The 15,407-nt window shown below is 44.6% G+C and overlaps 1 protein-coding gene across 1 annotated transcript in view; it reads right to left on the bottom strand.

The window, feature by feature from the left end:
- CTNNBL1 (catenin beta like 1) overlaps positions 1-15,407 on the bottom strand; it is a 165,853-nt gene that overhangs the window by 20,623 nt on the left and 129,823 nt on the right. Inside the window, exons 12-13 of the mRNA XM_061437551.1 lie at positions 6,498-6,595; positions 4,747-4,827 (exon numbers count right to left, since the gene is read on the bottom strand). Of these exons, the coding sequence (XP_061293535.1) occupies positions 4,747-4,827; positions 6,498-6,595 (179 nt within the window). The remainder of the gene's footprint in view (positions 1-4,746; positions 4,828-6,497; positions 6,596-15,407) is intronic.

Genomic DNA, 15,407 nt, shown 5'->3' with positions numbered 1-15,407 from the left:
TCAAGAATTACATGCCCTTTAAAAGTTCAGGTCAAATCTTGTTAACCAGGAAGCCCCAGGGTATGTTCAGATACTCTGTGGCCCTGGAGTCTCACGGACACTGAATATAACATGAGAAAGCAGTGGACAACTGCCCAGGATGTGGAAGTCTTTGCTAGTTAACAGATTCTTGCAGTAACGCAACTGGAACCAAGTCTGTATATAATACAATTATCAGTCTGTCCTGCAGACGCTTCTAAATAAGAGGGTTTTAATATAGGTACAGGTATGCCACAGAATGTACACAGTTGTAGAAAATATTTTTTTTGATGATGGGGCTATTCAGAGAAAATACAAATTAGGGTTAACAGTGAGAGTTTAGATATAATGTAGGAAACTCTGGACTCTCTATCTTCCTGATACCCACAGACAAATATTAATTTTAACTCACGAGTAGTTGTCTTTCATTTACCACATGTTAATCACTGAGTAGGTCCTAAGAACATGATGAACAAGAGGGATGAGAGTCACAGAGAGAGAGAGAGTCAGCAAATGTATAAAGTAATCACAGGTCAGGAAGAAGCACTGGCAGCTGGGGGGCGCTGCTTCACACGTGGCAGGGGGGTCACTCTGAGGGTCTGACATTTAGGCTGAGACCTGAAGGCGGAAGGAGGCACCGGCTTGAGAAGAGGCAGGACAGAGGGAGAAGCAAAGACTATGAGACAGGAAGCTAAGGCACAGCAGCAGGAGAGGAAGGAGGAGAAGTGGGGGTGGGGGTGGGTCTGAGATCCCACAAAACCACGTAGCACAAGGGAAGGAAGAAAATACATGTATGCGGAGGCCTGGTGGTAGAAACAGTCCTCACAGAGAAAAAAGGAAAGGTTCTCTCGCAACTCTCCATGCCAGGACCTGTGAAAGCAGCTTTCACCTGTGTGATATCTATGTCACTGAATTCTGAAATGTGTAATTCCTCACACACCCACAGGTTGAGATGTGCACCTCAAAAAAACAGAACACCAGAAAGGAAGAAAAGAAAGCTGGAGAAATGAGGCTGTGTGTCTGCAGTCGGAGAACCCGAAGCTGCCTGGCTCTAAAGTCCATGCTCCCCCATCACACCTTCTGTTCCTGGAATATAACTTAACAGTGGCCCCCAAACTTAACTTGGCCTCCCGCTGCTGCTGCTTTGCTCCTGCTCCTGGAAATGCCCTGTATGCCCCCTGTGAGGTGCAGCTCGGCTTCTGCCTCATCCGCAGGACTGTTCAGGGTGACACGAGGTGCAGATGGCTCCCCCGCGCCCTGGATTCGTCCAGCCCTCGGCAGCAGTAGCAGTGCTCCCTGGGCCCCTTTTTCTCTCGACACTTGAACCTGCGCTCACCCCAAGCCGGTGTCGAGCTGACAGTGCCTGCACAGAGCAGGTGCCTGAGAAACACGTGCCACATGACGGGATTCTTTTCGGTGCGTCCTGGTCAACTGTAAACCCGTGGACGTCTGCACGGTGCCCTTGGCAGTCTGAAGTCTGCAGGGACAGCCGTGGCTCCGAGACACTCAGACTGTCAATACCTGATCCCCCTTCTCTTGGTCAATTTATTTAAGGTGTTTTTGTTGCAGGCCTGGCACAATATATGAGATATTTATTCCTTACAGATCTGATAGTCAACGTTATCAAGAAAAACAAGGATTCAATTCTGGTCAACAAATATTTGCTGAATTCCTAGTAGGTGTAGAACATTCAAGTTTAAAGGGAGTAGGGTGGAGTGAGGCAACAAACGGTCTGTGACTTGCGGGAGGAGACCGCATGAAGGAGAGACAGGAGAGAGGCTGTTGGTTCCAAGTCCCTTTACGCCTGGGAGGCAGCTTCACCTGGCAGGAGGAGCCTGAGTGCTGGCGGAGCGCGCTGCTCACAAACGCACCCCTCGCCCCCCAGCCCGCCCTGACTCCCTGAGCAACACCAAGGCTGCTGGGCACTGACAGCCTTGGAATGTTTGCCAGGGCCCAGCTGAACGGCCTTGGCATCAAGGAGACAGATGTTTGTCAGGGAATGGCAGGGCCCCACACCTGTGGCACACGGAAGCACTGGGAATGCTGGGGAGAATGGCTGTAGTCGTTTCTCTCCATCAGTGCTAATCAATTTCATACTCTCTTCAATGCTGATAATAGATAATCTTGTGGGAAGCAGGCCAAGTTTCCTAACAGCTCCATGCAAGCTGCTCCAGAATGCTCAACAGCTTACTCTGGTCTCTCTCAGAAAACAAAACAATACCCCTTCAAAAAAAAAGAAAAAACAACAACAAGCAAAAACCAAAGCTTATTCCAGCTTAGCCTCAGACAAAGCACCGGATGGTGCCAATGCTCTGGTCTGCTAGGACAGCTCCTTCTGGGTTATTTGGGAAGGAGGATGCTCTTAGGAACAGGGGGGCCTGGCTTACTTAACAGTTACACAGGAATTTCAAAGGAAGCTAGGAAAATCTAGTAACAGCAGCAGCTAAGTACTGAGCAAGGTACTGACATACTTTATGCTTGGTCTTCATAACAGCACCGAAAGGGAGGTGTTACATCCATTTTACAGATGAGAACATCAAAGCTCAGAGAGGGGACTTCCCTGTAAGTCCAGTGGTTAAGAAGCTGCCTGCCAACATAGGGGACATCGGTTTGAACCCTGGTTCGGGAAGATCACACATGCCGCGGAGCAACTAAGCCTCTTGAGTCCTAGCTCTGCAACGAGAGAAGCCACTACGATGAGAAGCCCTCACTCTGCAACGGAAACTAACCCCAGCTCACTACAACCAGCCTGTGTGCAGCCAAAAAAAAAAAAAGGTTGGGGGAGGTCAACTCATTTGTCCAAGGTCTCAGAGCTAGGAAGCAGCAGAGCTCAAGTTCAAATCCAGGCTTATCTGGCTCCCTACGCCTCACACTTAACTTTCCACTAGACTGCTGCTCTTCTATACAGAAGACAGCAGCTAATCAACCTCTTACTATGCTTTTCATTTATTCCATTTTCAAAAAATGGCAGAGTTACCAAAGTATGTTCACCTGAACCTGAGGGAAAACATTAAGTTGGAGGGGACTTGAGAGACCCCTTTTGCTGAAGCCATGTTATAGCTAAGAACCCGGGCTACATGAGGCGTGGTGACGAGATGAGGCAAGGGGTGAATTTGAGGTAGGTGCCTGCACTCAAATCCTAGTCCTCGGACTCCCAGGTGTTCCTGCTACCAGCCCTGAAAATCTCCTTCAGCAGATAACTTGGGGGATGCCATCAGAGCTGGAGTTCTAGTTGTCCTGGGGCTGTCTCCCTACAAAAGTCTAGGGAAAGTTCAATCTGTTTCTAATTACCGTTCAGTCTAAGAAAAAGAATACATTACTCTGGCATTTTAACAATCACTCAGTATCGACCATGTACAAGCTGCTGTAAAGGGAAGAAAAGATGGAAGAGGAAAGTTTAAGCAAAGAATAAAATAGAGGGGGTGAATACAGGACTGTGTGTAGAATATGCTGGTATCTGAAGTCCAGCCTCAGAATTTAGTCTCTGCCGCTTGTCTTGTAGTAGTCTCATCATATAAAAGACGACAGTCCCAGTCAATCAATCCAATCAATCAACAAACATCTGAGGATGCACGAGGTTCAGAGAGCACAAGGAAACCACAAGAATGACACACACGGTTACTGTCTCCTGCTATTTATAAACGAAGGTATATTTTGTGAAAGGGAATGGGTAGCTAAGAAGGACACAGACAACAAGGTCACTGTCTTCCCCAAGCTCTAGTCTCTCATCCTGGCCTGAGGCACAGCTTGAGGGAAGATGCTTGTGTGATTCCCAATGCACACAGCTCTGCCTCATGGCTGGCTTGCCCCAACAACACAGAAGTGGGGGCTGCGGAGGCGCACGCTCCCACCAGTGAGGCTCCAAAGCCTCAAGTGTGTCTTTAAGGCAAGAAGAGTGAAAAAAGAGAGTGATACAGCAAACCAAGATCACAAAGAAAACGACTCTGAAAAAAGCAAGAAAAGGATCATTTTGTAGCCTGACCAAAGACTGAGGAATGTCTTGTAGGGAAGAGAATACAAATCGGACATTAACCAACAGATATGAGAACCTGTCCTGATTAAAGAGACAGATGAGAAAGCTACCGAGGCCAGAGACGGCAGAGAACAAAACAGAAGGAGGTGAAAATACAGGAGGTAGGGTATCATCCCTGCTAAGTCCGGCCCCTCAGGAAAGACAGCCTGCAGGTTTCACCTCTCCCAGCAACCATCGCATCAGACAGTGCGGCTCAGTCACTGTGACCCGGTGTGCGGGCCAGGCCGCACAGCTCTGAGTTCCCTTCTCTAGGTCTCCAGGTTCCATCTGCAAATGCAGGAAGTGGATTCAATGACCTCCCAGTTTCCTTCCAGTGCCTCGCTGTGACTACTGAAGCCAGCAAGTGCGTGTGCCAAGACACACTCTGCCAGGGTGGTACCAAGTCACAGCACTGTGCCTTGGTCAGGTTTTCAAGGAGGAGCTCTTGTCAGGGGTACTTGCGCTACCACCCAGACTCCCAGGTCAGCCCTGGCTCGACCGTACACATCCGCCCTCTTTAGGGACTTCAATCCTGTTAGAAGAGCAGTTATAACCACTGGCAGACCACCCCCTGCTCAGGATGACATGCTAACTGGCACATGAGGGCAGGTGGCATCTTTGTCCTGGACTGTCCAGTGAGAAGACACGGGGTGCAAAGGGACCCAAATGGAGTGCAAGTCAAGAAGAGCTGGCAAGAGACAGGCAGGGATACATACGTGCTTTTCCCCTTCAATCTTCTTGTCGGCCACCTGCACTGCATCCAGATATTTAAAATGCAATTCCATCAGCCTGTCAACCTGAAAGAGAGGTGTTTCACAGGCGTGAGTGAGAAGGGAAGAGAATACCAGGGCAAGAGAACAGCAGAGCTCCTATTCATCTCACTGTCGCTCTACACAAAGGGAGAGCCCCTCTACCAGTTCTCACTCTGGATCTGAGCTTTGCCTTGGAATGGATCAGGAATGGATCAAACAGCTGGGGCAGAACAAAGCAAATGCTTAGCATGGATACTGAACACAGGTCCATTCCCGAAGGACATCATGTGTTCCCAGCCCTCCTTGGACTCCCCTGAATTCAAGCTGTTAAAAACAAATAAATCCATAAAAATTCAAGACCCTTCTTGCAAAGAAGAGGAGCTTGAAGTTACATACTTGATATTCACTCAGAACTTTACTGAAACTTCTTTTTTTCAAACTCAAACCTTTCATGTTCGGATTCTGCCCCAGAGCTAATCTTTTTTTAAAAAGGTCTGAGTAAAATCTCTTTAGTTGCTTTTGAGTGAGAACAGAGCGCAAGAAAAACTCCTTCAGCAACTTAAAAAAAGCCCTGACTTTTGCTTAGCAGTAACCTAAAAACCAGTTTCAAACTTCACAAAAGTCGCTTCAAATATGGCCCAAGGAACACTCAGTAGGTTTGAAAAAGTTTCTGTTTTTTTTTTTCCCCCTTAGACTTCCAAGAGATTGAAGGAACACTGTGAAGCCAGCCTAGACTTCTGACCTCTTTTTACTGGGTTGGCACCACCACGGCTGTTGGTAACCCTGGAATTTACCCAGTGTGTCTTGTGTGTGTGTGTCCGTGTGCATGCATGAGCACTCCATCACTTAGCTGTGTCCAGCTCTTTGTGACCCCATGGACTGTAGCCCACCAGGCTCCTCTGTTCATGGGATTCTCCTGGCAAGAATACTGGAGTGGGTTGCCATTTTCTCCTCCAGGGGATCTTCCTGCCCAGGGACTGAAACAGCATCTATTGTGTCTCCTGTATTGGCAGGTGGATTCTTTTATTACTGAGCCACTTGGGAAGCCTATTTACCCATGGGCTGGTATTAATAATAGATGTTGCTTCAACATGGCATCAGACAGGAAGACTGTGCCCACACCTTCCCTGGTTAACAAGGAAGACCCTTAAATCTTAAAGGTTTCAGTTTACCAAGTATTCTCATATCCACTATTTCCTTAAACATTAGAAAAACCTGATAAGGTAGGCAGGGAAGCTAGAGAGCAATCCTAATTTTAAAGACGAGGAAACTAACACACAGACATTAGATGGTGTCACCAGGGTGACACGACTGCTAAGATGTTCTCTGTCCTAACCTGATGGCCTTTTTCTTTTTTTTCAGACAACAGTTGCATTTATTTCTATTACTTATATGGGAGCAAATGGTTTCACTGCATGTTAAGAATTTTTAAAGCACTGACTTCATCTTTTCCTCCTCGTCTTAATGATCCATAATGGTACATTAGTGCATACAGAAATGGTTTCAAAATATTTGGGGATGGGGAAATTGCATTTGGAAATGAGAGGCAGGACAACCAGAAAACTCTCTGAGACCCAGAGCAATGGGGCCCAGATGCTGGAGAGGACATTTTAGGGCAGGATCATTCTACCCAGCACTCCTCAGATCGCATTGGGGAGACAGCCCTTTTCTCCCCTTGGGTCCTGGCCCCATCGTATAGTCCACTAAACACCTACCTTCTCACTGTCATTTTCAGTGAATTTATTCAGAAGCCGGGTCCGCTGCTGCCCTCTCAGGTTCCGCAGGAGGGAAGCGAGGATCGAACAGACATGCTCTGGGTTGGGAAGGAGAAAAGAGAACATGCTGTGATCAGAGCAGTAATTATTACCTCTCTTCAAGGCTGATCTGGTTCTATTGAAGGAGGAATAAGTAGGCCTTCCCTGACTGCTGCTATTGATTAATAAGACAAGAACCTAAACTGTGTCAATGGAAAACTAAACTGATTTTCACAGACAGCACAAGAAATATATTCAAAGGGGATTACATCCCCAAGGACAACTTGAGCAACTGAATCAAAACTAAGTTAGAATTTCTGTTCTGCCTGGAATTAATTGAGTTCTATTGTCCACAACAGAACCTCAAACTAATCTCCCCATTTACAGAAATAACCTGTGAACAGTGTATGAATACTAACCATGAGGGGAGCACACGATGAACAAATAAGACACGTTCTATCATATTCTCAAATCATCTTAAAACTTTCCCAAGCAAATATCCCAGAATTAAATCAGAAATATGATGGGGTCCCAGAGCTATCACTTACATTCTGGTGCAGCTATAATCCTTACCTGTTTAAAGACAGCTGGATAGTAAGTACTTCAAAACGATAACTGTTTTTTTTCAGTTCACATAACCTATGGGCTTCTATTATGAGATACTATTATTCTAGCCAGGGCAGAAGAGGGTAATTGAAGGGTATATTATAGGCTTCAGCTGTTAAGAGGTTCTTTTCTTTAAAAAGAATTTTTAAAAATCAAGAATAATGACCTTGAAATGGAGATGGCAGAAAAACGTTTATTTTGAAATAAAATGCCCACAGTGTGGGCAACAAACATTCTGTTTTGAAAATGGAATTACCGTGAGTTCTCAAAAAGTCACTTGATTATTAAAGTCACAAGGAAGAATTCTTATGGTAGCACGGATACAATTTTGTATTTGTTTTTTTCCTCACTTATATCAGAAGCATTCCTCACTACTTCATTTCCCCAGTCTCCTAATGTGAGAGTTATTCACCTTCTTCTAGCCACATTCACCTCCCTGGGGATCTCATCTAGTCCCGTAGCTTTAAAGACCAGTTGCCTGCGTGTGTGCCCAGTTGTGTCCGACTTTTTGTGATCCCATGAACTGTAGCCTGCCAGGCTCCTCTGTCCATGGGATTTTCCTAGGCAATAATACTTGAGTGGGTTGCCACTTCCTACTCCAGGGGATCTTCCTGACTCAGGGATCGAACCAGCCTCTCTTGTGTCTCTTGTGTTGGCAGGAGGACTCTTTACCACTGTGCCACTTACATGCTGACTACTCCCCAACTCTACAGGTCAGTTCTGTTCTCTGAACACAGGTTCATGCATTCATCTGTCTACCTGCTCTCTCCACCTGGTTGTCTAACAGGTCCTTTAAACTGAACATGTCCAAAAACAAGCTCCTGACCTTTCTCCTTAGACCTGTGCCCACAGTCTTATCCGCTGAGTTAACGGCAACCATGCTCTCCAGTTTCTCAAGTCAAACACAGTGGCGATACCCCTGATTCTCCTCTTTCTCACACATCCCACAGAAACCTTGTCAGCGGTACCTTCAGTTACATCCAGAATTCCATCTCTTCTTGCTGCTGCCCCCCAACGCCCTTCATAACTCTGGCACGCAGTAGTGGGAATACTCAACAGCCTGCTGTGGGACTCTGCATCCACCCTTGCCCCCTTCGCCTTGATCTCCATAGAGCGGTCAGTTAAAACCCAAGTCACACCCTATCACTGCTCTGTGTAAAACCCTCTACTGAGCCCCAACTCACTCAGACTAAATGCTGTTTTCTAACGCCAGACACGCTCCTGTCCTGGGGCCTCTGTGCCTACTGTTCTCCCTGCCTGAGACACTCCTCACCAGGATATCTGCGTGGCTCAATCCTCAGACCCAGTCCTACTCAACTGTCCTCTTCTCAGTGAGGCTTATCTTTGGCCACCCTATTTAAAAATGAAAAGCCCCAGTGCTGCCTAGTTCCAAGTCTTACCTGCTTTATTTTTCCCTTCAGCATGCATTATCTTCTAACATGCTGTGCAAGTTACTTGTTTTGTTTACTGCTGCCTATCAATTAGAATATAAGCTCCTTGAAGGAAGGGATTTTAGTCTGCTTTGTTCACTTATATATCCCTGGCCTCACAACAATGCCTGGCACATAGTAGGTGTTTCAGAAATACTTGCTGAATGTATGGGAAGAAAGCAGGTTTTCAGTGCAAGTTTTTGGTGGTAGTGGTGGGAGGTGGGGAGAACGAGACAAACAAACCACTCTTGAATTCTTGGTATTTTTCAAATGCCTTTGTATAGCTTTCACCTCTTGTACACAGTGCCTATCCCAAGTTCAGAGTAAGAGCACCTATGCATTGGTAATATACTCATCAGTTACAAAATGGTCCTTAAAGATATTCTGCATTTGGGAATGAGTGGATGACTTTTTCCTAGGGAGCCATGAGTTTGAATAAAAGATCTCTAATTAGTAGATTCACTTTTTTAAGTATAAAGTTTTTCATAAAATACGCTGTAGACAGAGAGGTATCAAACAGCTTCTCAAGGTGACTCCTGAGTCACCCCAGTATCTTTCTGCTAACTTCTGTCGTGAAGCTGGGATTGAGGTGCTTTAATCTCCATCCTGAACAAAAAGGAAGGGAAAGGGAACAGGAGTGGGGCGAGATGAAAAAAACATCCTGAACTTAAGGTAAGGACAGTGAACCAAGACGGCTCAGCTCAGGGTGACAAAGTAGAACAAGAAACGATGTCTCTGGAGGCTCATGGCAGAAGGAAAAAAAAACAAAACACAAACGACTTCTGTGTATATCAAGGGGAAAAGATTACAGGAAAGAAGACGGGGGTATATAATCAGTTCTGTAATCTTGTGCCAAACAACCGGATGTGCCTCTGATCTCTTCAGCTGGTGAACAGATGTGGGACAGGTCATAATAAAAGTAGTGAATTTTAACAAGCTTAGTTCTGAAACTTTGAAATTACTCAGCCTGACGACTGTTAACAACCTCCATGTATGTGTGTGTGTGTGTGTGTGTGTGTGTGTATATATATATATGTATGTATGTATGTACGACAATCTGACAACCATAGAGGAAGGAAAAACAAGATCAGCCCAGAGATCTCACAGATTATCCGGGCCAAATCTCTCATTGTACTGATAGAAAAATTGAGGTTCAGAGAGAAGTGACTTGTCCACACAGCTAACTGGTGAAAGAGGTAGAACTCAAACTTCAGATGACTCACTCAGTCATTCACTGACCACTTATCTCTGTGCTTGACAAGCACTTGGTGATCAGAGCTTCCAAACAACACAATATCCCTAACCTTAAGGACGTGCTTATATCATGGGGAAAACAAAACAAGAACTACAGTGCAGTGTGACAAGTTTCATCACTGAGGTAGGCAGAGGGGAAGCGAGGAGCACAGACGAAGCACAGTGGACCTAGAGGGATTCCCACTGGAGGTAAGGAACAGCTGAAAATCATAAAAGCACACAAAACAAACAAGTCATGGCTGACAACTAGGTAGAGAAGATAGAGCACTCCGGGAAGAAGGAGCCATATATGCAAAGGCCAGTTTGGATGGAGTGTTACATACACATGAGGGAGGCGAGGCCAGTCAGGTGGGGAAGAGTCTGGAGAGAAAAGTCACAAAAATCCACAAATGAATTTTAAGCTGGAGACAGACAACTAGATAAGAGTTTAGCCCAATCCTTGGCTGCTAGATTCCTTTCAGAGATCAAGATCAGGAAAACATGTCTCTTTCCTGATGAGTTTTTTGTTTACCTGAGTTCCTGCTTTGCCTTGGCTACCAGGAAGCTCAAAGATGAGTCTATATTCACTTACAGGAATCAATTTTTAAAAATTGCTTTACTATTGATTCCTTCTGTCCTCCACCAAAGAATTTTTAAAATCAAAGCGATGGATGCATCATTAATGGTTATATACTTATGGTTAAAAATGAAACTATACAAAAAGGTATAAATGTCCTTAACAGTTATTCACTGAGCATGTACTAATACATTCCGCCCCCCTACTCCTTTCACTACCCTGTTCATCTCTTCCAAATGACAAAAAACTACTAAGTATCTTGTGTATACTTACAGGGGAGGGGAAAAAATGTATCTACACACACACACACACGTTTTCTCTTCTTTATCTTTCCGTATCAACACATTTTTTATTTTAAATAGTTATGCAGAACTTCACTTAACTTATTTATCATAATTTAACTAATGTCCCCAATCGTGGTTATTTCACATGGTTTCCAGTTTTGGGTTGTTTTGTTTTTGCTGTGAGAAATAATGCCACAATGAACATCCATAAACACACATTCCGGCGCTTATACCTTTATTTCTGGCATGGATACACTTTTGCATGCGCCCGTGTTCTTGCCTGGAGAATCCCAGGGACGGGGGAGCCTGGTGGGCTACCATCTATGGGGTCGTACAGTCAGACACGACTGAAGTGACTTAGCAGCAGCAGCAGCAGCAGCAGCACTGGAAGCGGGTGAGGCAAAAGCTACTGATACATAATGTTGAAAAACTAAAAGCAAGCACAGGTGGACTGACCTAGGGCCCCTGCGATTACAGCAGGAAGAGACATCACTTCTACATGCACAAGGTTGCGGTGGTGGGTGGGTGGAGGAAGGGGATACTGAAGACAGAAACACACTGGTCTGTTTTTACTGTATATATTGTTTCCTAGAAGCTGGAGATAACTTGGTCTACAAAATAGTTCAAAAAGAAGCCCAAACTATTACCAAGCCAATTCAACTAAGGTATAGAGATTTGCCTATAGTAAATAAAGGACTGAGGAACCCAGAAAAAAAACTGTTTTTGGAAAGACACTGACAACTGGTCTTCCAAGAAGGCTGTACCAACTGACTCTCACTCTCAGTGTGTGTATGTATGCACCGTATACATATAAGCAGCTTGGATGATTGCCTTTATTGTGCGGGAAGCATGTAACTTAGTAGGAAAAGCTTACGTTTTGGAGTCGGACAACATGGTTCACATCTAAGCTCCCACCACTTGCTCAAGAACGTGGCCTTAAGTAAGTTAATCAACCAGGATGTGCACGTGGGCATGTGCTGTGTAACATGAACACACACATATCACATATACACACCGAGAATGGAAGGATATTGTAAAAGAGTATCTGTTTTCTCATATCCTCACTCAGATTGGGTATTGTCCAACTTAGAAATTATGACAACCTGGTAGGTGAAAAATGGAATCTTCTTTTGATTAGCACGTTTTTGTTCTTGTTATGAATAAGGTCAAACTCCTTTGCTGATGTTTACTGACCATTTGTATTGCTCTCTGGGTGAAGTGCCTGGCCTTACATCCTTTGCCAATTTTGATTTCTATGAGCTCTTTATGAATTAAGAATATTACCCTTTTGTCTTTTACACTGCAAATGTTTCCCCCAGTTTGACATCTGTCTTGACAAATTCTTACTCAAAGACAAGATTTAGCATCGCCACATTGTTTTGCTGTAACTTGCTTCAAAATCCTATCTGAAAGTAAAAGCAAGCAGGGTGCAGTAATAACTGTCACCAGTTGACTGTGTATCTGTAACAGTAGGATTGAGTCTGTATACAATATTTTCAATGAATCTTCACTAGTAAGCTATGAGAAAGGTACTACTCCTATTTCTCTATCATAATGCAGAATCCAAATGTCACTGCAATTAATCAACTTACTTAAGGTCATGTCCTTCAGAGAGCGGTGGGAGCTTAGATTTGAGCTCATGTTGTCTGACTCCAAAATGTAAACTTTTCCTAATAGGTTACATGCTTCCCACATGTAAAAGGTAATCCAAAGCTTTTAAAGAAGGAAAATAAGAGATCAGAAACTAAACTGTGCAAAGCCCAAAAATGTGCTTCATGAGGGGCTCACTGAGTCCAAAAGGTAGGCACTATGCAACCGTGGATGAAGAAAAAACTCAGCAGTTCCAATGAGAGGAAAATGAAGTGAAAGGCCATCTGCAGGTAGACATGACTAACAACCCCTCTTTTCTTTTTACTGAATCACTTTCCAGAAGTAATTTCTGCTGCTGCTGCTGCTAAGTCGCTTCAGTCGTGTCCGACTCTGTGCAACCCCAGAGACGGCAGCCCACCAGGCTCCTCTGTCCCTGGAATTCTCCAGGCAAGAACACTGGAGTGGGTTGCCACTGCCTTCTCCAATGCATGAAAGTGAAAAGTGAAAGTGAAGTCGCTCAGTCGTGTCTGACTCCTAACAACCCCATGGACTGCAGCCTACCAGGCTCCTCCGTCCGTGGGATTTTCCAGGCAAGAATACTGGAGTGGGGTGTCATTGCCTTCTCCGGAAGTAATTTCTAGTAGAGTCCAAATAAAGAATGGAGCAGTTCTACAAAATACTGAACCAGAACTTCTCAGTAATTCCCTTGTTTCATCTTCCTGATTAAGATGGATGAGGAACTGTAAGTAAATGTTCCTCTTCTTGGGTGGGCCTAGCGGCCTGCAGGATCTTAGTTCTCTGACCAGGGATCAAACTCGGGGCCCTGTTAGCAGAATCCTAAGTTCCAAAGACTAGCAAGGAGAGATAAGAAAGCCTTCCTCAGCGATCAATGTAAAGAAATAGAGGAAACAATAGAATGGGAAAGACTAGAGATCTCTTCAACAAAATTAGAGATATTAAGCGAACATTTCATGCAAAGATGGGCTCGATAAAGGACAGAAATGGAATGGACCTAACAGAACCAGAAGATATTAAGAAGAGGTGGCAAGAATCACAGAACTGTACAAAAAAGATCTTCACGACCCAGATAATCACGATGGTGTGATCACTCACCTAGAGCCAGAAATCCTGGAATGTGAAGTCAAGTGCACCTTAGGAAGCATCACTATGAACAAAGCTAGTGCAGGTGACAGAATTCCAGTTGAGCTATTTCAAATTCTAAAAGATGATGCTGTGAAAGTGCTGCATTCAATATGCCAGCAAATTTGGAAAACTCAGCAGTGGCCACAGGACTGAAAAAGGTCAGCTTTCATTCCAATCCCAAAGAAAGGCAATGCCAAAGAATGTTCAAATTACTGCACAATTGCACTCATCTCACACGCTAGCAAAACAATGCTCAAAAGTCTCCAAGCCAGGCTTCAACAGTACCATGAACCGTGAACTTCCAAATGTTCAAGCTGTTTTAGAAAAGGCAGAGGAACCAGAGATCAAATTGCCAACATTTGCTGGATCATCGAAAAAGCAAGAGAGTTCCAGAAAAACATCTATTTCTGCTTTATTGACTATGCCAAAGCCTTTGACTGTGTGGATCACAACAAACTGTGGAAAATTCTGAAAGAGATTGGAATACCAGACCCCCTGACCTGCCTCTTCAGAAACCTGTTTGCAGGTCAGGAAGCAACAGTTAGAACTGGGCATGGAAAAACAGACTGGTTCCAAATAGGGAAAGGGTTATGTCAAGGCTGTATATTGTCACCCTGCTTATTTAACTTATATGCAGAGTACATCATGAGAAACGCTGGGCTGGATGAAGCACAAGCTGGAATCAAGACTGCTGGAGAAATATCAATAACCTCAGATATGCAGATGACACCACCCATATGGCAGAAAGTGAAGAACTGAAGAACCTCTTGATGAAAGTGAAAGAGGAGAGTGAAAAATATGGGTTAAAGTTCAACAGTCAGAAAACGAAGATCATGGCATCGGGTCCCATCACTTCATGGCAAATAGATGGGGAAACAGTGGAAAGAGTGGCAGACTTTGTGTTTTTGGGCTCCAAAATCACTGTAGATGATGATTGCAGCCATGAAATTAAATGATGCTTACTCCTTGGAAGGAAAGTTATGACCAACCTAGATAGCATGTTGAAAAGCAGAGACATTACTTTGCCAACAAAGGTCCGTCTAGTCAAGGCTATGGTTTTTCCAGTGGTCATGTATGGATGTGAGAGGTGGACTATAAAGAAAGCTGAGAGCCAAAGAATTGATGCTTTTGAACTGTGCTGTTGGAGAAGACTTTTGAGAGACCCTTGGACTGCAAGGAGATCCAACCAGTCCATCCTAAAGGAGATCAGTCCTGAGTGTTCATTCGAAGGACTGATGTTGAAGCTGAAACTCCAATACTTTGGCCACCTGATGCGAAGAACTGACTTACTGGAAAAGACTCTAATGCTGGGAAAGATTAAAGACAGGAGGAAAAGGGGACGACAGAGGATGAGATGGTTGGATGGCATCACCAACTCAATGGATATGAGTTTGGGTAGACTCTGGGAGTTGGTGACGGACAGGGAGGCCTGGCATGCTGTAGTCCATGGCGTTGCAAAGAGTCGGACATGACTAAGCGACTGAACTGAACTGAACTGAACTGACCCACTGGATGGTCAAGGAATTCCCAAGAGAATGTTCTTTGTATGTCTCAACAAGATGAGGTGTGGGGTGCTGGTGGCACAGACAAAGTATCAGGAGCTGTAATTTTCACAAAAGAAAATGTAATAAACAGAAGAATCATTTTTTCTGGAACTAGATAATATTAACATGCATTTCCATAACTCATCACAGCCTGGAGCAGCAGATACCTTGACCAATCGCAGTGGTGCACTAAGAACAAATGACATATACCTGTTGGCTTGGGATTTTTACGTAAAGGACAGGTTGCCCATTTCAGGAGACCTGAATCTGTCTATGTTCTTTCTGTCTCTCTCTTTCTCTGAGTGTTGTGGTTGGCTATAGGTCACTGGTGCCTGCCAGATAGGAAAATACTTCATCCACCCCAAGTTTTGTGCCTGTACATGAGCACAAACACACACACATGGTTTCATTAGCCACTAATAAATGTAGCTTCCCTAGGAATAGATTTCAGCCCAAGGTGGTGT

This window comes from Bos javanicus, chromosome 13, assembly GCF_032452875.1.
Source record: "Bos javanicus breed banteng chromosome 13, ARS-OSU_banteng_1.0, whole genome shotgun sequence".
NCBI classification, from domain to species: Eukaryota; Metazoa; Chordata; class Mammalia; order Artiodactyla; family Bovidae; genus Bos; species Bos javanicus.
Note: the sequence above shows the minus strand (reverse complement) of the source record. Positions and strands in the feature narration are given on the sequence as shown.